At 36.6% G+C, this 26,554-nt stretch overlaps 2 protein-coding genes across 7 annotated transcripts in view; both read left to right on the top strand.

Annotated features, from left to right (window-relative positions):
- botv (exostosin like glycosyltransferase 3) overlaps positions 1-14,030 on the top strand; it is a 607,246-nt gene extending 593,216 nt beyond the window's left edge. Inside the window, exon 16 of the transcript XR_014442305.1 lies at positions 14,020-14,030. The gene's annotated coding sequence lies outside the window, so the exon portion shown is untranslated. The remainder of the gene's footprint in view (positions 1-14,019) is intronic.
- Rim (Rab3 interacting molecule) overlaps positions 1-26,554 on the top strand; it is a 500,966-nt gene that overhangs the window by 435,326 nt on the left and 39,086 nt on the right. For 5 of the 6 annotated variants that reach the window (XM_083129798.1, XM_083129801.1, XM_083129797.1 and 2 more), the window contains 7 exons: positions 4,487-4,576; positions 8,815-9,005; positions 17,949-18,072; positions 18,408-18,562; positions 23,476-23,620; positions 25,155-25,233; positions 26,134-26,344. In XM_083129798.1, coding sequence (XP_082985924.1) covers positions 4,487-4,576; positions 8,815-9,005; positions 17,949-18,072; positions 18,408-18,562; positions 23,476-23,620; positions 25,155-25,233; positions 26,134-26,344 — 995 coding nt within the window. The remainder of the gene's footprint in view (positions 1-4,486; positions 4,577-8,814; positions 9,006-17,948; positions 18,073-18,407; positions 18,563-23,475; positions 23,621-25,154; positions 25,234-26,133; positions 26,345-26,554) is intronic. The other variant, XM_083129799.1, reaches the window with a different exon arrangement.

Genomic DNA, 26,554 nt, shown 5'->3' with positions numbered 1-26,554 from the left:
ATACTTACATGCTCAGGATAGGCTTGACATGAAATAATTTTGGCATCAGTGGCAGGGACGACATTAGGGGAGGCGCCAGGGGGGGCCCCGGCCCCACCAGTTGTAACTGTGGCCCCCTCAAACAAAATTTTGACCTATAAAAATTATCGTAAATTAAAACTACATAAATTTTCCAGTAAATTTATAGCAGAACTGGAAGCATTGAGCTGAGAACAAACTTGCTATTTTGAAGATACTCTTCAGAACAAATGTAGGACACCCTCTCCTTGCTTACCGGTTTGTAACCAAAGTCATTTAATCTGCCTGCCTTGAGGTTACTACCCTTGCCCAAAGTTTCTAGATACCAGAGATTCAAACCTTTTGTTGCAAATGACCCTTCCCTTACAGACTCCGCCTAGCGGTCAACAGTAGGGGATCGAGTGACACATGGAGCCTAAACACAGCCAGAAATAAGAATTAAACAGGATCTCACTCACTCAAGGTAACATCTTGGCAAATAAGGCAGCCCAAACATCAGCACAATGCTTGAATGGAGACAATACAACAAGCTTGTTCAACAAATGTTGGTGCAAAGGTCACCGAAAACCAAAGAAGGCACTGTGACCCGAATACTCTCTGAATTGCCCGTTATAAATTGTTCCTGCAAGAGGACAGCCATCACCATATGACCCTTTGTGTCGAACCTGACAAATTTGAGGGAGCGACCTTTCTTGATTTGAGGGCTCAAGGGAATGATGGAAAAGATAAAAGGAAGGAAATGGCAAGCAAATTGTATCGAAAACTTATCCCTATCCCTAAGTTATTTTACCCCTGTTGTTCGCTTACACTGTTTCTGAAATGAAAATACATTTCCACCCACAGATAGTTAAGTTTTCCCTTCCACAACAAACCTTTGGTCTCGATTAACTTTGTTCATTCTGCTACATTTTGCCACAATGTTAAACTCAGGCTGTCAAGTACCAGCACTGTCCAAATTATGTTAGAGTTAACTGCCCTCGAGCAAGCATGGGGAGTAGAGGTGTGGGGGGGAGAGAGGATGGCGGAGGCAAGAGGGGGAAAAATATGGAGGAGTATTTATTTATTGATTTTTTCCAGTGCAGCATAAGCCATTTTAAACTGGAAACAAATAATTGTAAAACAGTGAAACAAAACAAAACAGTACCAAGATAAATAGAGCTAAGTATGATGCCAGATGAAAGTAAATTTGTGTCTTTATCTGAAAAGAAATGGGATTAGTAATACTTTTCTTGTTCACTTCGCCCTCATTATAAGTATTTCTAATAAGTATCTAAATGTACTTGTTATTCAAAAACTGAGTTTATGTATAATTGATGATTTGTTGATGATATACAGGAAAACAAACAGTAGACCTTATATGCCGGCGTATTTTGAAAATCCGAAATTCTTAAAATCTGAACGATGTTTTGAAAACATCTCTCTGTGAAAGCTATTTTTTTAATTTCTGAAAAATTAATAATCACTATGTTCGGGAGTATCTTCATGATGATTACATTTGTGGCTGTGTTCATGTTGAGACATAAATGTAGTATTTTCATTTCTCCATAAACTTAATATGCAATATCTAGACAGCCAGAAGTATAATTCACACAAGGATTCTCCAGAATGTATAGGATAAATGATATACAGAATAATTTGTCAGAACACACAAAATCATCAGAGATGGTTTCGATAAAAAAAAAGCTGTCACTGAGACAAACAAAAAATACAATAAATTAAGAAAAATTGGTGTAATTGATTTGCCTTCCTGAAAATTTTGATTTGTAATTTTTATTTGACCTCCAGGATTCATATAAAATATATTACATGCACTTTGAAGTGGTTTGATATTCCTGTGCACTGTATATAAATATATATATATACAGAAAAAGTATGCACACACTCACATAGGTATATATGGTGTTGCATGGTGTATGGTGATATTTACATAGGAACAATATTTCATATTTGCCTCCCCCCCTTTCCACCAAACTGATTAGCCTAGCTACGTCCCTGATCATTAGTAACCTATTCATTGTTGAAGCAATTTTCTCTTTGCTCCTTCGGTATTAAAAATCTTTGTCATCCATCCACAGCCAGAATGAATATATATGTAAACAAATGCACATGGCCTGACAGAAATTCAATTTGTTAATTCCAATGGCATCTGATCCAAAGCATCAGAATAAAGTGTGTCTGACAAAAGATACGACTTACCTACTAAGCTTCTATACTGAAAGAGAAGGGGGGTTTCTTTCAAGTACCATACCTACAAACAAGCTGGCATCAGATTTAAGGAATTAAGTCAGAATTTCACAAGGCACGTGCTGTTGTTTACATTTACCTTATTCTTACAGTGGATGGAGAATAACACACACGAATGTAGTACTTTGAACGGTTCCAAGTTGTGGAGGCTGTGACGGCTCATGAAATTCATTGGAAGCATTCCACAAGGGATGAGCATTTGTAACCTAAAGTAAAAAAAGTCCTTTTTTTATGTCCCTCTCTAGATATGGGCACCCACACACTATTACGAAGCTAACGTAACACAGCTAATCAACAAATAATACCACCTTGCTACTGTTGCTAGCACATGGAACTGTGGCTCATTTCCTTCAGATGCCACTGATTGGTGGAAAGTTGGTTTTCATGATCTTTGCAATAACTGTAGTAATATACAGCTACTGAATGTCCTTGACCCAAATAGAGCCTATGTGTAGGTGATTCAAGGAACAAAAAATGGAAGAGGCAAACTTGAAATGAAATATTCTATGAAAATTACTTATAATATGTGGATTTGTATGCACATTAAGCCCAAATGTCCACCAACACCTCAAATATGCAAATAAAACTTTTCCAGAGTATTCCTGATCAAGTAATATGAATGAATCCATTGAAAGCATATGAATTTTCCCCCAAGGAAAAAAACATGCACATATGCAGATATCCGCCCCTAGTTATCACTCATTCTCATAATACTGATTAGCCAAAGTGGCAGCAAAGTGACACTAAATAACAAAACACAAATACAAAACTCGACTGACTATACATAGTCAAATGACATCTTACTACGAAAAGACAAGAGTCATATTATGAGATAGAATGTATTGCTATGTCTTTCATATTGTATAGAATGTATTTCCACTTCTTTTTTATTATCATCATCTTTTGTCACTCTTCTGGCTTTTGAACTAATTGCAACGATGTAGATGAGTGATAAAAAGATGAAGTTGATTATGGACAAACAAGATAATATATTCATGGCCTGGGTAGGGTTTGAACCTTTGCAGTTTATCTCTTCACCATGGAGGCCAGTATATGAGGTGTTAATTAAAGAAAAATATAAAATGGGCATACCATATTGAATTACAATTTATTATTTTTTCCCACACAAACAGATCACTTACAACTCGGTAGATAGGGCTGCCTTCTCAATATAGCCTCCCTTCAAATGCATTCACTTGTGTCAGAGGTGTGTAGTGTCTCCAAACTCTCTTCGAACCACTTTTTCAGAGTGCCTAGGCCCATGCCTATGCCTAGACAACTGCTTCCAGATATTTTATGTTCATGAAATGATGTCTGAAGGGGGCTGACCTTGAGCTTACACTGCATCTAGTGGACTTTGGTGTCCAGTTCACAGTAATGAAATCATGTTTCGTTGCATCCTGACCCTTGCATCCTGACCCTTGCATCCTGAACCTTGCATCCTGACCGGGTATCCCTTCCAGAACCTAACCATGGTTCTTCTTGTATCACAAGAACCACTCTCAAAGGCAACAGGTTTGTGAAAAACACCCACTGGCTTGCACCAGAGGAAATCCGAAACTAAGGGATAAGTTCTTCTCTATCCATTGACCTGAGATACCAGCCTTGTGGCAACCAGAAAAGTAGACCCTAGAGCTTATAATTTTGGCTCTTTTTATAGTGAAAATTTGTTTACAAATGCCTAAACAACCTGGCCAGTATTTAGATTTACAGAATTACTTCATGTAATTTTACCATTTACAATTTTTACATAAAATTGATAAATTTGAAAATGACACACCTTTCTGAAATATTTTTCTGAGGTCAAAACAAATCACAAATATAAAAAATTTTGTTTCTAAATACTGATACAATTTTTCTTTCAGAAAATTCGAATAGAATGCACCAATAGATTAATCACATATGCCACATTTCCAGATTACAATGCGCAAATGGTCAGAATCGACCAAGGTGACACAATGTGTAGCTGAACATCCAAATATTACATTATGATACAAATAAGTAACAATGATATCAGTTCATCAGTATTGGTATCAGCACAGCACTTACACCTCCTTTTGACAGGATGTCCACATGCAGATGCATGAAACATGTGAAATTTTCTATAAACATACATGTGAACCCCCTTCCCCCATCCCAAACATTAAAGGAAAGTTACTGAAAGATAAATGTATTATTGATTATCAAGACATTTAAATTGATAAAATGTTATTGCTCTTTTCAGGTTGTGATAGAGCTTACTTCAGCTCCTTTAGATGAGGAGCCAGAATGGTATTATTTGAGTGCTCATGAAGAAATTCTTCCATCACATTTGGTAAGTGTGCCAGTACTTTTTTCCTCAATGAACGAATGTTACTTGTTTATGAAAGTGTGCAAGTAGAAATGCAGTTATACAACATATTTCTAACCCATGATTTTTTACAATCATACATTAAGAAGCTGCCCGTGTATTTGAAGTTTTGTTCATCTTCTGAATGTTACTTTTTAAAAGTAACTGAGTTACAGTTACTTTGTTCAAAAGGTAACTCGCATTACTGTTCTTTAAAAGCAACTGTAAGTTCCTTTCCTAGTTACTTTATTGTAGAGAAGAATGTGTTGCATGCATCAAATACAAAAATGCTGTTTTTTTTGGGTTCGTGTCAAAATCTTACACCCTCGATTTCGGAGGTGATTTTTCTTTTTATGAAGATTATGTGCTGCTAATTGTGAATAATAAAATTCTGGAGTGCGGAAATAAGTATTTACGACTGTACAGCCGCTTGAAGTTGAGATGTAGCTGTTTGAAGTTGCAAGGTGGTTGCTGTGTTCAAATTTCCTACCGATTCCGGGCTCCGCCGCTGGGCTAATTAGCTTACCACCTCCTACCACTATCGCGGCCCCGCCTTTCTATATAGAGTCCCTGCCCTATTTTTCATACTGACACATTTAGGTACCAAAGAAATAAGGCTGAAATTAAACCTTAAAAGGTAACTTACCTCTTTATCCCAAGTGCAGGCTGAATTGCGGGTCGAAGTTAATTTGAAACCTTCCATGCTATTTAGAAACACCCTTTGTTGCAAGAAATAACCCTTTGTTATTTGACAAAAATATTTGAAATGTTTGCGAAATCCAGAGTGTAAGATATCGGAGCCCTTTTTTTTTACTTATGACATCCAAAATTAACATTATTTGTCATTAAATTATAATAAACTTCATATTTATTAAATATGTAAATATACATAGAGCTATACTTGACGAAGTGGCATCACAAATGAACATATCATGTATATACAGGCTCGCTGTTAAGGGTGTGCGACACGTGCCACTATAAAGGGCCTTGCGCTTCGAGATTATTAATTCTTTTATTTACATTCTTTTCTTGTGCAAAAGCGATCACATTAGAATAGAAAGTAGAAAATAAAACAAGCCTACATTAGCAACACAGCTATATTTGCAATCAGCATATGTGCTATAGAAAAAGGAAACCAAAGATTAAAACAGGGACAACAAGCGGGCTGTGAAAAGAAAATATCTCCCTCTAACACAGTTGTATTTCTTGATTGTGGCTCAAACTTTCTACCGATTTCCTGTCATAAACTCTATTGTTCAAGAGAGCACAGACATAATTGTGATTGCGTTGAAGCTGAGAGACCCAAATTTGAGGATGTGCAATTTACATTGCAGCTAAATTGAGAAATGAGCACAAGAAGAGGACAGACTGTGGCAGGGAAAGTTGTCCCATCAGTATATTCTGTTTTATAATTAAAGATCTGGAGATACTTTTATTCTTCTTTCTTTAAACCCAGAGATTTTGTTGATTTTACCACTATGTCAATGAGCCCCCCCCCCCCCCCGAAAAAAGTATCACCGGAGGTGGTATTTGAAGAGCGGATGACAGCAAATTTACCCCTCTGGATTCTCCATCCAAGGTCCTTTGACCTGCTTCCCACCTGCTTTGTGGGAAAGTAGTGGTCAAAGGGCTTTGCTCTGGGGGATGTTATGTGTGTAATTTTATAATATCCCATTGCTTTAGGAGCAATTAACTAAAATTCCTCCCACTGGAAATTTTCAAATAGCACAATTGGCTGGCTCTCTTCTCTTGCCAGATTATAGACAGAAAGTGATGTGGCATCAAAATTTGACTTCAGTGATGGGATTGACCAGGGGTGCACATGGAGGGGGAGGTGTGATAATTGCATGAACCTCACCATCAAATTATTTGGGGGTGAAAAGTTTACACCTTAGTAACACCTGCGATGATCCAGGGTGAAGGGTAAATAAGAATATATTTCCCGAGAAATTCATTTACTTTAGATGGTTCCAAGTCACTTTTGCAACTAGGTGTACCATATTTAATTCCTTAAATGAAGAAAAGGAAGAATTTAGGGGAGGGAGATCAAGTAAACTGTTCAGTAAAGCTAAACAAAAGTGACTTTTAGTAATGGGATAGTCATGCTGTCATAATTAGATACTTTATGGGGATTATGACATGATGTGGGAGTTGGCATCCCTGGGGTTGTCGACTGCTACACAAAAGGCGAGAGATACATTTTAAACTAGAGGTAAGCTTCATTGTATTCTCTAAAAGAATTTCCCTCAACTATGCCATACTAAATGCTTAATGAAATATTTATACTTTCACAATACCAGTGTGTAAAGAATAACGTTCATATGGAAATCATTAGGTGGGAGATGTTGTTCGAGCCTTTGGGGTAGCTAGGGGGATTCCTTGCATAAAATCTCATAGCTCGGGAATGCCATTCCCTCACATGCCCCCACTCAGAGCATTGCTAAAGATTTTAAGTAACAAGCAAACATTTATATGTATATATGAATATACACTTACACAGGCTGATAGAAAAGATTACCCTCAATCAAGAATGTCATTCTGCCAGCTTCTGTGTTAGCGTTATACTGTTTCAATAGGGTACTAATGTCTTTAGTATGTTGTCAATGATGAATTTGTACATATATACAGGATAAAATATTATGTTTATTGGGGACTGATAAGAGTCGAAACAGGTACAAAAGTAGCAAAAAGTAATGAATGGAAGTTATTTGTCTGGATGTCCTCTACATGCTGCCAAATTTCATTGGTGGTTCATGTGTTGAATGTGTGTGTGTGGGGGGGGGGGGTAATAATTATGCAATATTAATAACCATGTTGGTTTTTGTGTATAATTTTGCCAGAAATTGAAAGTGTATACATTTTATTTTTCCAAAATATAAGACCTCGTGGGTATAATTCGCACAGGGTCTCACATTTCCTAATGGCGGACCTGTGTATACATGAAGATTACAATTTCATTTTCTGCAAACTATTACTTTATTAATTAAGCAAATATAGAAGTAACTTAATTTTATTAGTCTTTTCTTGAAAAAAGAACTTGTTACCTTCCAGCAATGTTATTTTTTGCCTTCTCCAAATGTTCTTCCTCTACATATTTCACCAATATAAACTCAGATTCACATGCACAGTTTCTCTCAAGTTAGTCTTTCATGAACCTCAAAGCCATTTATGTTGTAGTAGCCAAGACAGTGAGCTGTCACACAGACATTACTACCAGAAAAAAACATGACAACACATCACTATTATATCAAATTAAAAAGTGGCCTACTTGTGGGTTTGGTTTGTTGTCTGTCTTGTGTCCAAAAATAAAACACAGAAACAAGTGGTGTTCTAGAAATAATACCTAGGTTGTGAGAATTTTAGTCTCACCTAGCCTGGGAACTTCAGTGGCAGTATCAAAAGTTGTTAATTTAATGTGCTCGGTCACCAGACAGCTGTACGACATGCTGTCCTCAAGGTTAAAGTCTTGGTATTTCTATTATTTTACAATTATATCTTTCAAGTTTAAGTGTGACAGTGAATAATGAATTGATAAAATATAAGAGTGAACATAGATACATTCATGCCTTACTCAGAATTTGAGCCTTTCGGAGGATCACAAGGTGTTATACCAATCACTCTGACACTGTTGATCAAAGTTTGATACTTTGTCGTTTCAAGTAGCACCCAATTTTTCTCAAAAAAGCTAAATGAACACTGAAGGCTGGGGACAAACCGTGAACTTCTTACATGATAAATAGAGTGTTACATTTAGCTTCATGGCCATAGTGGCAGCATCATATTATTAGCATCTCTGTTCACCAATACAGGCTCCTGCACAGCCAAATGCTTAGTGCTCTTGACTTTGGTGTAAGTGGTCCCAAGTTCAGTTCCCAATGGGAGCCTGCAAAATTTTGGTGTTGACATGGCAATGTGAGACAATTGGGGAGCTACTTGTAGTGATCTCTGGTGTCAAAAGCCAAAAACAGCAGCAAATGGACTCATCACCCTGACCATGCATTAACCTAGCAAACGCTTCTTGGCAGACCCAGACACTTGGAGATCTGTTGTGCCATGTAGTTTTAGTTAACCAACATTATGATCATAATATGAAATATCCTTAAAAATAAGAATGACCAAAAAGCTGACTATCCAGAAAATAGATTGTCTGGCTGACCAGATTATCTGTATACCTGGACAAGAAATTTGGAAACAAAGTTAACTTCTGATTGTATTGTTTGCAGAAACGGAACATGTACCTGGACACAGAGGCAGCTTCCACCATTACTTCTACCGACCACTTATCTCCTCCTAGCACAACTTCAAGATTGTCGGATTCCGATACCTCGGAGTTCGACTATGATGATGGTGTGAGCGTTGTACGTGATCGACGCACAGACGTCGCCTCCATTAGCAGTGTGGGCAGTTCTTCCAGGTATGTGTTATTTCACATGCATGAAAGTACCATCGGTAGATGCCTAGAAGATAACAGTGGTGGTTCTAATACAGTGCATTGTGACCAATAAGGAAATTATTACTTTCTGCCCTACTGTAATTGAACATTCCACTGCCATAGAAGTAGGACTTACGATTGTGAGGCATTATATGCCTGAGTGGCCAGTAATAGGTGCAATTATTACATGGATAACAATCGGGAATCTTAAATGGAGGATTGTATTTATGATTTAGTTTCCATAGCTTTTCCTTCCTTTTTTAACTCCAGTCTATACATTCTATGATTTCCTTGTTCTTAAAGATAAAGATAATACTGCACAAAATTTTAAAAAATCAGTAAAGAAATTGGTAATAACAATAGTATTTTTCTGTTATTTTAGGAGGGTTCAAGCCTGTCCTCCCCCTTGTAGACAGATCCTATATTTCCCTGAATGGTGCTACACTCTGGAGAGAAGGTGCATGCTGGTACACAGTGCAGTGTATACAGGGCAAGGCCAGACACATCATGTGGTCTGTACTTTGTACTAGCCTATGTCTCTCTAAGAACATATCTCAGAACATTTACTCTTTTTCTTCATGAAAAGGAATATCATAAAAACTAAACTTTCAGATTTTAAAAATACTAAAATCTGTAATTGTGATGAAATTTCACTTTTAAGAATGTAGTTGGGATTAATCATGTAGTGTTCAATTTTAACTTGCACTTTTATCCAAAAAAAAATTTTCTGCCCTTGCTCTCTATGACTCACAGTAGGTGCAATGATCGAATTTCGTAATGTGGGTTGAAACAACAATGACCACCACTTGTAAATAAAATATACAGGGTGGCCATAAAGTCTTTCCAAGATTACAAGGGTTTATTACAAAGCCACATGACTTGTGGCAATCTAAAAATGACATCAGTGCAGGAGAAAGCTCAAGGTACTTTTTGGTACCATGACACCAAGTCACTGATTGATGTGCAGCAAAATTTTAGGAGAGAATATGGATGACCACCACCTCATTACAAAAGTTTCGCTGTACAGCAATAGGTGATTTGGTGTCATGGTATGATAAAGCACAGTGAGCATTCTTCTGCACTGATGCCATTTTCAGTTCAAACAATTGCAATGCCTCCCATACCAACACAGCCTCTACTTAGAACAAAGAGAAAAAAACGGGTGTATCTTTCTTTTGTCACAATCACGCAGCTGTAAATGTAATAGTTTCTTTGTAATATACCTTTGTAATGTTGGAAGGATTTTATAGCCACTCTCTATATATGAATTAAAAGCAGGGCTATTTGGAATTATGAACATCATCATCTTCAGTCTCTGCCTGGGTCAGCATACGAGTCGAGCCAACTGGTCTTCAATCATTCCTCCCTTTCCACCATATTACAGACCTGCTTTAGGACAACTGTGTGAGAGAACAGTAGTCTGCTAGCTAGAGTTATGTTTATGAACTCTTACCTTTGTCTGTTTGTACTGTGTACTGTTGTTATTGTTGTCATTATTATTATTATTATTTTGACATAAGCTGAAGCTCACTCTTTGAAGCTTGGATGATGAAACAGAAGCCCATGTCCACATGTGTACTTTCTCCTCAACATGTAACGAAGGGGATAAAATTCAGTGCCTCATTGTGTACCTTGCATCCAGCACCCTAATTCCACAACTCCAATCTCCAACAACAGATGTGGCATGCCAGAACGTTTCTTTGTGAAAAAATGGACATCCCTGTGCAATTCTACATTTTAAAGTGGAGGTTCAATGTGTAAAAATACTGAAAATGGAGTAAAATGTTAGATCCTTTATTTTTGCATATGAATATTTGAAGTAGTCACATGAACAATGATGTAACCAACAAACACTAAATTTGACGGAAACAGCACAAAAATTAGACATACCACTTACGTGCCACAGTGTAGGCAAGACTTTTCCATCTGTCCACAAAAGGTTCAGTTATTACTATAGTCATTTTCATATCGTGAAGGCAAAATGGGCTCTTATGAACAATGCTTTTCTTATGGGAAAATAAAGTGCGCTGTTGTCAAATATGTTTTAAATTTATATGAAGTAAAAATAAATACAGTAACGCATCAAATTTTATGTAGAACCCGATGGTTCTCAATATTTTTAAAAGTATGTCTTTAAGAACTAAATTGTCGAATAAAAAATGGTGTGGATTTTTTTATTGGCGCAGTGGAAAATCTGTGCTAATTTTTTTTTATCTCTATATGTATAAAAATGGATGTATGTGTGTGGGTGTGTATGTTTGTTTGTTCCGGCATAACTCTCGAATGCCTGGAGCAATTTCAACAAAACCTGGTACACGTATCACCTGCAATCTGGAAATAAGATTTTGGGGGTAAGACACCCCTGGCACCCCTAGGGGTGGGGTGGGAAGGGGTGACATGTAAAAATAATCCAAAACGACCTATATTAAATTCCGCACAAACAGACATTCGTGACTCTATGCAATCCTGCACAATGATAGTGTTTCTCAGGTTGTCTAACATTCAGACTGTGTTGTGAAAATGACCGATATTAGTGTGGAATCCATAGTTTTAGTGACACTCCCAATGCGGTTCAACTTCAAGTTCAACTTGAACCTATCGGCATGGGGAGTGAGCAGGAGTGAAAAATAAAATGCCACAAATGACCTAGATTAGTGTCGAATCCATAGTTTTCGGAGTCTCTAAGCTAATTGAATTGGTGACATTCACGATGAAATAAATTTTGTTACATTTTACACTTTAGTTAGAATTCATTATTTTCCTGGCTAATAGAAGATTGGGATAAATAGATACCTGGGCAATGCCAGGTAATCAGCTAGTAAGTCTATATAAAAACCCACAGACACAAAGTTGAATGTTACTTTATGAAATAGAGGAATTATGGTGATGCTGGTGGTGGTGCACCAATTTCATAAGAGTCTCCCCGTGTTTTGTTAACTCTGATTAATAATAATAATAATAATGGAAAACTAACTACTGTAACAGATGTAACAACAATTATAATAATAATATATAATATATACAACATATTTATTGTGAAAGGAAGGAAGCACGGTAATCCAGGCCGACGATAAGAGCTAGTGCACTTTAAATGGCAACACCGCACGTTTTCTCCATAAGAACTATTGTGCCTTCACGACGTGAAAATGACTTTAGCAAGATCTTTTCATGAAATGATTCTCTCAGCCTATCGACCAGGTGAGTTGTGGAAAATATTACAAGCTTTCAAGAGCTAACATCACTCTCATCTTCAGGGTAGAAGTGCAGTCCTGAGCATCAACCTGTATGTATACGTAGAGGGAGGTTACCGGTAAAGATGGTGGACCAATTGGGTACAGTGTTCTGATGCATCTGCGCTATTGGTTGACTATTGCTAGACAGGCCAGGTCCAGTTCGAACCCTGTGTTGCAATTAAGATTCTCTATCTTCCCATGAATGAATAGCTATTGCTTCTTTGATGATGCGGTCCCAGTAGTTTGAAGATTTGGCTTTAATTTCTGTGTCGCTGAAATCTGGTCTATGTCCCTTGTTGAGTGAATGTTCCGCAAGTCCTAACTTTTCCAGATGGAAATTTTTAATGTAACTTTGGTGTTCTTTGCAGCACTGTTCTATTGTCCTGCCCGTCTGCCCAATATATGCTTTACCACTTTTGCAGATAATACGATAAGTTCCAGGTGTTTTAAGTCCTAATTCGTCTTTGGGGTTGCATTCTGATCTTCGCCGGTGGTTTGTGAATGTCTTTTATGTTGTGTTTTCTGAGAATTTGCTTATAATTCTAGAGATATTTCTGATGTATGGTAGGATGGCTATCTTCATGTCTGTTTTGCCCAGGTTCCCTGCAGTGTCTGGATTCCCTGGTGTGTCTGTGTGATTATGTGTCCAGATTTCCTGGTGTGTCCAGATTCCCAATGTGTCTGGATTTCCTGGTGTGTCTGGATTTCCTGATGTGTCAGGATTTCATAACATGTCTGGATTTCCTGATGTGCTGGTCTTCTTGGACAGCACTCGGTTTGATGTTTTTTTGATGTTGTGTTCCGAGTACCCATTCTGTCTAAAAGCCATGCAAAAGATACTGTATTTCTTCTGATAGATTCTCCATGTTGCTGATGAAATAAGGTGGAGGGTACTGTAGCTCATTGAGATGGATGTGGAAACTATTTGCATCGAGATAGATCGGTGTGAGTCAGTTTCAAGTATACACTGTGTCCTAAGTATCCATCTGGCTTGCATTTGATGAGAATATTCAGGAACGGAAGGCTGTTATTCTTCTCTGTCTCCATGGTGAATTTTATATTTGGGTGCTGCTTGTTTAGGTGACCTATGAATGACTGAAGAGCTTCTTTACCGTGAGGCCAGATGATGAAGATGTCATTGATGTATCTGTAGAAGGTTGCGGGTTTCAATGGAGCTGTGTGCAGCGCTTCATGTTCAAAGTTTTCCATGAAAAACTTGGCTATGGCAGGCGAGAGTGGGGAGCCCATTGTCACACCGTCAGTTTGTTCGTAGTACTGTTCCCCACAGCTGAAGTAGGTAGACATCAGTGTATGTTTGAATACACTGATGATTTTCAGTGTGAAGTGCTGTTCTAGTATTTCCAGTGAATCTTGAAGTGGCACTTTTTCTGCCATTTTCACTGGGAACCTCCCTCTATGAACAAGTCTTGAAGCTTTCCTAGCAATGAATGATGAAAAGATTCTCTCAAGCTATCGACCAGGCGAGTTGTGGAAAAGATTCCAAGCTTTCAAGAGCTAACATCACTCTCATATTCAGGGTAGAAGTGCAGTCCTGAGCATCAACCCAGTGTATATACATTCATGGAGGAAGAAAAAGCAGAGAAAGCTGCATTCAAGGCACTAAAATAAGACAAGGGCATCCTCATATTACCAGCAGACAAAGGAAATGCATCAGTTATTCTCCAGACCACATTCTACGACACCTTCTACAGATATGTCGACAACACCTTCATCGTCTGGCCACACAGTAAAGAAACTCTCAGCCATTCCTAGAGCACCAAAACAATCAACACCCAAATATGAAGTTCACCATGGAGACAGAGAATAATAACAGCCTTCCATTACTGGATATTCTCATCAGATGCAAGCCAGATGGACCATTAGGACACAGTGTATATCAGAAACTAACTCACACCGATCTATATCTAAATGCCAATAGTTTTCACTACCCGTATCAATGAGCTACAGAACTATCCACCTTATTCTACTGGACCATCTCCATCAGCGACACAGAGAATCTATCAGAAGAAATACAGCATCTTCAAACAGCTTTTAGACAGAATGGGTACTCAGAACACAATATCAATAAAACATTATAACGAGTACTGTCCAAGAAGACCAGCACATCAGGGAATCCAGACACACCAGGAAATCCGAACACATCAGGGGACATGGACACACCAGGGAATCCAGACACTCCAGGGAACCGGGACGAAGCTGACATGAGGATAGCCATCCTGCCATACATCGCAAATCTCTCCAGAATTAAGCCAAATTCTCAGGAAACACAACATAAAAACCATTCACAAACCACCACCGAAGATCAGAAACCTACTACACAATTCCAAGGACAATTTAGGACTTAAAACACATGGAGTTTACTGTATTATATGCAAATGCTGTAAAGCATACATTGGGCAGATGGGCAGGACAATAGAACAGCACTGCAAAGAACACCAGAGCTACATCAGGAATTTCCATCTGGAAAAGTAGGGAATAGCGGAACATTCAATCAACGAGGGCCATAGACCAGATTTCAGCAATACAGAAATTATAGCCAAATCTTCAAACTATTGGGATCGCATCATAAAAGAAGCAATTTATAGGGAAAAGGAGAATCTCAATTGCGACACGGGGCTTGAACTGGACCCAGCTTGGAACCTTTTCCACAACTCACCTGGTCGATAGCTCGAGAGAATCTTTTCAACATACAGGGTGGTCCAAAAGTATGGAGACACCCAAATAAAAGTCGAATGATATACTGTTATGCAAAACTAACACTTTAGATTTGTAATAGGAGTCATGGAAATGTTATAGGGCATGCAATGATGACGACCTCCATCTTGAAACATGCCATCGACTTCAAAATTTTAAATAGGAAGGGGGTGATATGAAATATCAAATCAGGCTAGAATTTTACAAGAAATGCAATGGTGAAGGTTTTTTCGACTTATATTTAACTGGTAAGAAGAAATTAATGAATTCTTGTACCAATTTGCTCCTTTCAGGGGAGTCAAAATAGAAGCATTAAAATTTGTCTAATGCATCAGTAACTCATCGAGATCAAACTGACATCTAGGGAGAGACGTTCACAATCCATTGCATATGTGTTTAATTAGATACATCCACGAAGAGTTGTGCATTATAAATGGTTGTCTTGAACAATTACAGTGTGACATTTTCATTGAATGAAACATCCTTCACAGTGACAAGGCTGGCTAATGTTTATGTTCATGGTGAAAATGAGACACTTGTCATCTGATAACTAACTTTGGACAGAAACTGTCTCACAACGTTCCCATAGTGTTGTGGTGTTCTGTCCTATTGAAAAATTCTGTAAAAGTGCCTTCTTTCGTAAGAAAGGATGAAAAAACCTGTTCATTTAACAAATCCAAATAATCCTCAGTATTTAAGGTTCCGTTGATGGAAGCGGATTAACCAGTCACGTTCTACACTTAACTTACCAGCACAGACCATTCAGTTGTGATCTGTCCAAAATGGGTTATCAGATAAAAGGTATTGAATATTCTGTTTATTAACTTCTTTATGTACATGAAAATCAGCCTCGTCCCTGTGAAGGACTTTTCATTCCAGTGGAAGCATGGCATTGTAATTGTTCAAAACAACCAATCACAAAATTCAAACTTCAGGAATATCCCTGATTAAAATCATGTTCAATGGCATACAAACTTTTCTCCCTAGATGTCAGTTTGATCTCGATGCGTTACTGACACGTTAGACACATTTCAATGTTTTTTTCTGACACATCGGAAAGAAGCAAATTGATACAAGAATTCGCTCATATCTTCTTACTGGTTAAAGATGCATCGAAAAAATGTTCAGCATTGCATTTCTCATAAAATTCTAGCCTGATTTGATATTTCATATCACCCCCTTCCCATTCAAAATTTTGAAGTTGAATTCAAGATGGCGAGTTTCAAGATGGAGGCCGTCATCATTGCATGCCCTATAGCATTTCCCCCACCCCTATTACAAACCTACAGTGTTAGTTCAACTTTTATTTTGGGGTCTCCATACCTTTGGACCACCCCAGTACACAGGGTTGATGCTCAGAACTGCACTTATACCCTGAATATGAGAGTTACTTGGAATTCTTTCCTCGACTCACCTGGTCGATAGCCCAAGAGAATCTATTCATCATTCATCATCATCATGTTGGTTACAGTGTTGATAGTTTGATTGTTTCATTTAACATCATGCATGTGAAGGAGTAGTTGAAAACTCCTTAGTTGATAAGTTTTACTGGAGTCAGTATAATTTTAAGAACATGCTTCATTGATATATTATTATTAGTACAAACAACACACAAAACACAACCCAACTCAATATTTCACAAACATCTTATTTGTGTATCACTAGGGCTGAATCAATACCAGTACCTCGAAAATATAAGTTCAGATTTAAGCATCGTTCTTGGCCGACACTTTTTCTAGAGTCCAGGAATCTTGTGTGGTTTGCAAAAATGCCATAATTGCGCACATTCTAAATATCCACGAAATTATAGAAAATTATTATTATTAGCAATGGCATTGTGGGGAGAAATAAATATTGTAAATAAATAATCAACTTATGTGAAATTATGAATATTTTAAATCAAAACTTTGATTGAGTGATGTGGTATAGTTCCAACTGAATACTATATTTTGATATTTATATTTATTCTGAACTACTGTAAGTTGTTTCAGTTATTGACTTTGATATCGGTGGAAATCAGTAAGATTATTGGCATTAGTATCAGCCCAGCTCTAATTATCAGATATAATTGAATGACCATATTTGTAAGATATGATTTGATACACGCTGTAGTTTGAGTTGAGGTGCCTTGCTCTCATTCTATTATATCTGATGGTTTATGTAAGATTTTTGTAAAAAATGGCTAGTTGTATTGTGTTTAGTTCGCCCTTTGTACTTAAGTAGTAATACTAAATATAACAGGTATTACCTAGTGCAAGGCATAAGTAATTTCTCTGGTTTGAATTGGTATATCCAGGTTAGGGCAAAGAAGCTGGTGTTTATTATGATGCTCAAAGATCTTAAATATGTATTTCTTAGTGATATAACATGGTCTGGCTGAAAATACTAAAAAAGATAATAATAATAATTTAGTTTAACATCTGGACCATCTTTATTTTTCAAATAGCATTTTTAGGCTTCCATTCCTTTTGTTCCATACATGGCATGTAATTCTAGTTTGTATGTTACCCATCATGTTTTGAAACATGTTCCCAGGGATTCAAGCCACTTTCTCTTGGATTTATTGTTTCTAGATCCTGAATCCACAATGACAATGCTTGGAAGACTTTTGATTTCGAATGCAGGAAAAAGTCAAATGAAAATTGATCAAGTGATCTCACTGGCCTTGTGAAAGCATGCTAAATGGCAGTTAATAATCATAGTTCTTGTAAAATTATTTTTACAGTAAAACACACTGTGGTTTTGTCCGTGACTTCATTGTAACTGAATGCTAGAGAGTTACAAGCTGATGGTATTCACTCCCCACTTCTCTAACACCAGTGTTTCCAAATTACTTGAATCACTGCCTCACTCTGTACATACATGCATATACATACCAACAATAATGAAACATTTTGACCCTTATTTAGGCATTACTCAGTGCTCTTATCTGACTCTAAATAAGTGCATGCTTTATACTTTTCTTTGCATACATTAGCCCTCCTCCAGAAGTAGAAACATCGGAACGACTGTCAAGGCGGGATATGTCACCTCAAGGGAGAAAGCGAACTGGCATGATGACTCCTCGTAATGATATGATGGGCTACTCGTCAGTGCACAAGGTAAATGTCTCAAAGTGCTTTGTTTCTTTATTTTCTTTGTTGCAAGTACTCTCAGAAGGAGTAAATATACACAGAGTGATCATTGATACTTTCTTAAAAAATGGAACAGTACTATTATAATGCCTTCTATTATGAATATTGTTCAAATCAAGAGTAAATTAGTTTTACTTGAAATGACCTGTATACCTAAATGTAATAGTTTCATTCATATAAAGCATGCATGAAAGCAATTATTACAAGTGTATGATGTTCTTAAGAACTGAATAGAACAATGTAATTGTAAGAACAATTAATGTTTACAATGTACTTTATCTTCTTTCTTTATTTAATTGTAGAATGGCTTAGGGGTAATGTCGGAACCATCAAGTAGGCAACGTTCACATTCAGCCGCCCCCACGGATTCTCCGAGCCTACACTCACGTAGCCGCTCCAAAAGTCCACGCCGGATGGCTGAAATGAGTCACCGCAGTCTCTCTCCGCCAGAGGCCAGGTCTGTACTTTTCCAGAGCATCTAAGTGTGGTATTTGTGACTGAATGGATGCATGAGATGGTAGCAGACAATATGAGATCAAGTAAATACTTAGAACAATTAATTTATGACAAAATATTTATTTTGTCCGAGAATAACCACATGGACGTTCCAGTGTCTGGCATGCATATGGTTTACAAGGGCAAAAATTGAGCACAAACCAGGAAGATGGATTTGCTTTGGAAGCACTTTTATGGCAGGTAGTTTATGTTGAGGATGTGGTCAGTGACACTGCTATGTACAGTGATATGAGTTACAGCAAGGATAAATTTAAACAGGACAGATTAATACCATGAGAATGAATAGTGACAGAATTCTTGTGATAATGTAACTTACTGCTGAATTTTTATTGCTTGCTTGAAGAAATAAAAATCCAGAACAAAAATCAACTTTTATGAAGATGTTACAATGGATAACTACAATTACAAGTTTCCTTTGTAAAAGAAAATGTATAATTTTTACATAAGGTTTATTTTTAAAGGAGGAGGAGCATTACAACCAACCGATCCCAAGAAACAAAGTGCAGAGTATTACAACAGATTAACAAGTATCATGAAATCAAAGACAGTGAGAAATCGGATGGTCCAAAGGAAACAAAATTATTAAGATAAAATAAAATGACATGAGATGTTCGAAAGCCTTGCACTTTAAAATGATAGAGATGGCAAAGCAACAGAATTTATAATTTCAAATGGGTTTATTTATTTATTTACATTTTGAGATCTGAGTGAGAGTGAGAGTGTGCATGTGCCAAAAAAGTTGGCCACTTTTCAAACTAGGGAGAAAATAAAAGTAAATTTATTCAGATTTTTCATTCATCGTTGGACTGAGTTACTATATTCAGAGCCAGACTCTGTGGCAGAGTGGTTATGAAGCCAGAGATCCCAGGTTCTAACTCTGTGTAAGGCGTGGATGTATCATTCTATTTGCTACATCGTTCATTTCATCATTTCAATCATTCTCATCATCACGATTATGCCAAGCAGTTGAAAGGTGATGTAAAATTACCAAAACAGAATGAAAGATAGATTACACTGAAGAGGAAAAGGGTGCTTAGGGAGGAGGATTGTATGGTTGCATATTACAATTGAATGGTTCATACAGATGCTCAGGTCATCCATAAAATACACACACAGCCACACTCTAGGGACACTGCACTGCAGTCAAACTTGCAGAACAGTCCTAGGCTGAACCTTGCCCACTTAATAAAGAAAATTTCGAACAAGTGTTCTCGGGTTACTAGCCAGGTTAAATTAGCATTAGCTTCCAACGTTTCGAGCGCATTTATTGCTCTCATCATCAGGAAATGTAAAAATGGAAACCAGTGCATGGTTAAATACATATATGACTATGATCGGGCAGAGCTTAAACACTGTCTTCCTATCAACTCGCTGTGGATGCTGGTGTTCTTATCAGCTAAGCAAGCCAATAGGAGACAGCATCCAAGCTTCGCCCCTTTATAGTCACACATTTAACCCTACACTGGTCTCCATTGCTACATTTCCTGGTGATATGAAAATGTATATGCTCAAAATGTTGGAAGCTAATGCTGATTTAACCTGGCTGGTAACCCAAGAACATTTTGTAGGTTTGGTGCATATTACTCACAATTCCAGAATATAAAAAGGACGTTAAAAAATTAACGTTAAAAACTGTACTTACGTATGTGAGTATGTTGTTCCTATTTTACTTTCTTTAGAACTATGTTTCGGGGATTAACTATCTCCTTCTTCAGATTTGTATAAAAAATAGGTACTTAACATGGTACCTAGTACCTAGTTTTTTATAAACAGCAAAGGGCAACATACATCAAACAGTATATATTTAAAGTTATATATTTTTTATTTTGTTGTTTGTTTCTCGTTTGATTATGTTCTGTGTTTTTTATGCTACAACATTGATATTGTGAGCTGTGCTCAATATCTTCACTACAGAACACAAAATGCATACATGCATGCACATACATTGTTAGATTCATATGATCAAGGACAACACCAGCAAAGTGTCATCTGCTCATTAACATGGCTTATTAGAAACTAATGTGCACACATTTCACTATGCTAGAAATGTTAGATGTACAATAAAACTCTGCACACATAGGTGTTCACCTGAATATGAGTTAAAGTCCAGGTATATCAACCAAGTTCAGTGAAAAGCATGAAATTTAACTGATAAATATTGAGTTGCGACTACAGCTTTACATAGGGATCTGATGGAATTGCATAGTTTGATTTCATTTGAAAAGCAAGAAAGTACAAAAAAAAAAACAGAGTGCCATCATGGAATATTGAGATTGCAAGTCAGCAGAAAATAACAAACAAGACAAGGAGTGTTACTACTATAACTGTACAACTATTAAAATTAAATGGAGTGAGCATGATGGATAAGTCCTTGTGAATAAATAAATAAAAGTGAATTTAAAAAGAAGAGTAGCAAGATGACTGAAGAGAAGAAGTAAGTGGATTGCATAGATTTCCAAACAGACATTTCAAGAAAACAAAAAGAAGTAACACAAGCAAGAAATATGTACAACTTTATAGCATACATTTTCATCTGCATTTAGATCCACAATTTTAAAGTGGAATTAATATGTACTTCACATGAACATTAGTAACATTATGAATCTGTTTTGTAATGTGTGAAACTGAAATGTGTTATCACATGCACAGTACATTTTGCACTTTAAATTATATATATATACATATTGGTTTTCAGGTGTTAACGTGTGTTTATTTTCTTTTGAATGACAATAAAATGTAGATTCTCACTAGTATAAACCATTGATTTTATTGCAAGTATGTGTGGTGTGGAGTAGACCTTCCATTTCATGTGTTCTTACGTAATTCTTACCTTAAACTATCCACGATAAATATTTTTTGTTTTCTTTTTATTTTATGCATGTGTTAAGTATTTTGTACCATTGGAAATGTGTGTTGTGTTGTTTGTTTGTTTGTGAAACTATAGTGTAGAGTTGTGTAAAATGAGACATTATTTATTGGTCACAAGTGTGCATTTATGGTTAAGAAATTTCTGTTGTGTGAAAGTTATATTCTTTCAGCCTTAACATGTCTAGTAACTTATTCAGCACTGGGTATAGAACCCTCCCCTTTACTGGCAGTGTAATGAGTAATCTTACTGATTTGTAGTTGAAGCATTCAGAGTTCTAGTTCCAACCTCAAACACTTTGAATTTTTTTCTAAATTACTGGAAGAAGAATGCTGCTGTACTATACAGCTTGCTATTGTTTTGTGCAACAGAGTATCCACATGAGGTGATTGTTTAACATTTATGGTGTTCATTTTGTCCAAGTAATTAGTTCCTCTACCTCCCCTTCCCCTCACCCATCCACACCCTGCAAATGACTCATATTCTCTCAAAAAGGAAAAGGAGGCCACTTATGTTAAACTATGGATAGCAAGTGAAGGATGTATATTGTGCCATGTTTTTAGACACACTAATCTATATTATATATATTCTCTTTCATAGTAATTTTAGTGTTTAGGTATAGTAATAACTAAATGGATTCATCTTTGAAACAATTGGATAACAATGCAAAAACATTTTGTTACAAATGTGAGTTAACAACATTATGAATACTCAACTGATAGTGCCACACATAAGAACCATTTTTGAGAATTTATAAGATTCATGACTGTTTGGCATTTTAGTTAATTTGCTAAATAGTAATTTGTACAAATAGTCATGTAGACCCAGAATTTAAGTTTGAAAACTCATGAAAGTCGCATGTTAATTATGCATCTCCCAAGTTTTTCATGAATATTTGTTATTTTCATGTCAGACCATCAATATCAATTATTGGGATCAGTGAATATACGGATTCTTCGTTGGCATTAGTAAGAATCGTATCAGTTCAGATCCTTCAAAAATTTGTAATGATAAATGTAATGTACGTTTTGTAGCTTAAAATCTATTTTCTCATTGTTTCAATACATGCAATGAGTCACAATGGTCTAGTCAGTACGGCATCTGGCTGTCATGGGGGAAGACCTGGGTTTGATTCCTTGTCCCTCCATAAAGTGGCTCTGGGGTTCACCCAACATGTAATAAATGAATGAATGGGCACCTCAGGAAAGGGAGTAAAGATAACCAGAGCATGGTACTGATCACACTACCAAAAAATGGCAGAATCTTGAATGTGTGGGAGCCTTACACCCACATCTACATATATGCCTTCATAGCATAGTGCAATAAGCAGGAAGGGGGGGAACTTTACCAAGCTTTTACCAATATATGAATGATATTTAAGAAACCATCAAACAATCTTGTCCATAGGACACCTTACTATTCATATCTGGCAGGTGCTGTTATGAATCCCATTGTGAGTGACCCTTCATGCAGGGATTTTTCTGTCAGTGTTTCTGCATAAATTGCTCTGGGACTCACCCAGTCTTTGATCAATTGGTATCTGTGGGCGACCTTGGGTAAAGGCATCTTCACTGTGATTAAGTGGAACTCTACCCTCCACAACCCATATGCACCTTTACAACAATGAAACAACTTTATTAGTTTTACTACAGCTGATTTTTTGTATTACTATTATCATTTCTTGTTACATAATATGCTGAATTGTTATACAAAGTTGGTCTACTTGTTGTACCTTGACCAATTAATGCAGGTTATATTAATGATATAAGTGTTTTTGTATTACTGTTCCCACTCACCCAATTTATTACATGATGAGCACAAGACATTGCATATAAGGTTATAATAATATGTAATATAAGAACATATTATTTTCTGCTTAAAATGTATAGGACTTTTTTTTATAGGGAATTACAGTTCATAATAGTTTTGAAGTTGCTGATTAAGCTTTCAAATAACTATTAATCACCGTTATCTTTGTATCTCAACAGGCCACACAGCCCTATTCCATCCCAATCGTATGCTCGTTTACCATCTCGGTCTGCAACAGCTACTCCAACGGGATCACCAAAAAAGCGTCAGCTGCCCCAAATTCCTGCAAGTCTGCAGCAGTTTTCCAGGAATAAAGTTACTCAGGTAAGTTCTCAATATTGCATTTCAAAGTATAAAGAGGCAGAATAGCAATAACAATAATTTCAACACTTTCTTGAATGTTTGCGTAAGCACTGCAATAATTTGATTTTTTTAAATGTTTAAAAGAAGTTTTTGTGCTTACAAATGGATACTTCTGCTTCAATCCAATGTTTTGGACCCATTTTCAGTTCATCAGGGTGTCCCAGAAATTAAAACATTCAAAATGTTTAAAAAGTTAAAAACAAAGATGGATATAAAAGGAAGAAAGAATCATGCTAAAACGTAGAAGTTTCACTGACAATAGTATGATGCTCTCATCCTCTCTATTTTTGTTGTTGCCAGTCCTATATTGTGTCACTTTCTCCAATATTTGACTTCTTGTTTTTAGGAAAGTTGGCCCAAAAGGGGATATGTGACTCCCATGAACTACCCTCTCTTGAACATGCTACTGGGTGAAAGAATCTTTATGATGTATATCATCTTATATTGATTCAGTACAGTATCATTATCTGTGAATAATAATTACACAGAGTGTTCACTGAATTGCGACCACCTACCTAATAGTATTTGCTAAATTCACCGTTTGCCATGAAAGTAGCTTAATATCAACCATAGGTGAAGAAGACATTGAATCTGAGAGTGATGTATTTAGGGTGTGAAGTTGCCAAGAGAGTGGCTCAAGCCTCCTGAAATATATTTGGGATAGTAATGCTAAAAATAAAGCATAATGCATGAAAAATTAGCTTCCATTGTCCACTTTTATATTGCAAGAAGGTGAAGTGTAAAGAAAATTAAAGGCAAATACCTTTTTCTCATATTTAATTATGGGCCTCACTGATGCATAGCGTCATTTTGTAATCAAGGGGTCCCAGTTCAACACCCAGTGGAGGCACATGGTGGTTTGAATCCCACTGTAAAAGAAATGTTTGCATTGTGTGACCTCTCACATAAAAGATCATTTTTTTAAATCAAGATCTGACATGATTTTTTAAACTTACACTTAGCTTTCGAAGTTATTTACCATGCTCCTGTCATTGCCTACCATAAAGATAAATATTTATTTTTACTACCAGCAAATTAAATCCCCCCTCCCTTCTGATGCCCATGCTTATTACAATATGTAATTATATTAACTTTTTCTTTGGTCTATTCTGTATTTATGAGTGGTATTGATTCAACAAGACACTGAAAGATAAAATGAGTGGCCCCTAGTCATGTGATATGGAAACACATGCCTTTGTGACCATACCAGAATATTGTGCTTCACCTGCCTTCATTAGCAATGGGGTTACAATTTAGTGCACACTCAAGTGTATATTTGTACTTGATTGAAAAGTACATCATATTGCTAGTACACCCCTCGCACTTACTCTATTTTAAAGTTTCCCATTACCATGTTTGTACATTGTTCATTTCTTCAATATGATGCAATATCTCTTAGAAAGTACACTATGCTCTCTGCATGTGGTGGATGAATGCATTTTATGATTGGCCAACATCAGGTGCTGTTTGTATTCTGCAAATATAATCTTTATAGGATTTGGAGGACAGAGCCAAAATGATGAAAATCCGAATGAAGCAGATGCAGACGTACAGAAGTTTGGGACCACTTCCAGGTATGTTCCTCTTTGTTATTCATTGAGTTTTTTTTTAGTGGAACCAAGAATTTTGGATGTAACCTAATGAGTGTATTACTAGGAATGAGAACTTTTCTATTGTCAATTTCTCATGTTTCTTAATCAGTTCGTTATCAGACCTAAGAACTCTTTTGGTAACTTAATGATTTTTTTACTAGGACTAAGAACTACCTGTCTGAACTTTATGAATTTGTTGGACTAAGAACTTCTTTGTACCTTAACAAGTTTGTTACTAGGACCAAGAACTTTTCTTTTATCACATTCACTGGTCCCTTCATGAGTTTTTTTTACTAAGACTAATTTCTTTCTTTTTTAACTTAATTAGTTTGTTACTAGGACTAAGAACTTTTCTCATCAATTTTTCCTTTTTACTTAATGAGCTTGTCACCAGAATACTTAAGGAGCTTGTTACCAGAACTAAGAACTTGTAACATATTGAGTTTCTTTTACTATGACTGAAAACTTCCTTTGGTAACTTAATGAGTTTGTTATGAGAAATAAGAACATTTTTTGGTAACTTAATGAGTTTTACTAATACTAAGAACTTTTTTCGTAACTTAATGAGTTGTATTAGGACTAAGAAGTTTCTTCTGCAACTTAAGGAGTTTGTTATTTATTGTGACAAAAAACCTTTTCTCTTGTGAATTTCTCCTTTTCACTTAATGAGCTCGTTACCAGAACTTTTTGGCAACATCGTTTTTTTTCTTACTCGGACTAAAAACTGTCTTTTATTAACTTAATGAGTTTGTTACTAGGACTAAGAACTTTTGTTTTGTCTCATTTCTCTGGTGAGTTGGTATTAGGAGTAAGCCAATATAATTTTGAACCAAAACAACTCAAATGACCAGCTTATAATATGAAAATGTCTTCTTGTTACAGGCCAGAACTCCAGAATGCACAGTGGGCTTAGTGATAATGACTTACCATCAAGGCATCCTGGGGAAAAGATGCACATGCGACCTTCGCGGCCCACTGTCTCTCCTGATGTTCCCGACTTAGGCGACAGTGATATTGAAAGTGTTGTCAGTGTAACTAGTGCCTTGTCTACCCAATCTGAACGTCCTGGAGGATCCAGAGGGATGAGTTGTGGGTGAGTATGTGGACTGTGTGATGGTAAAATACTGAGACAACTCTCGAATGTACATGATATCAATTGCCCCGGAAAAGGTAATGGTTCAAAATTTAACTGCAGTAGGTTCCATTTGATCATTAGTGTACCAGAAGCCAATGCTGAGATAAAATCGATAGTTAACATGCATTGAAAATTCTTGTATGCATTTAAGCAGGATAAACAGCCTAA

The sequence above is a fragment of the Lepisma saccharinum genome, chromosome 10 (assembly GCF_977018435.1).
Source record: "Lepisma saccharinum chromosome 10, izLepSacc3.1, whole genome shotgun sequence".
Lineage (NCBI taxonomy): Eukaryota > Metazoa > Arthropoda > Insecta > Zygentoma > Lepismatidae > Lepisma > Lepisma saccharinum.
The sequence above is the reverse complement of the archived record's forward strand: the minus strand, read 5'-3'. Positions and strand labels throughout refer to the sequence as shown.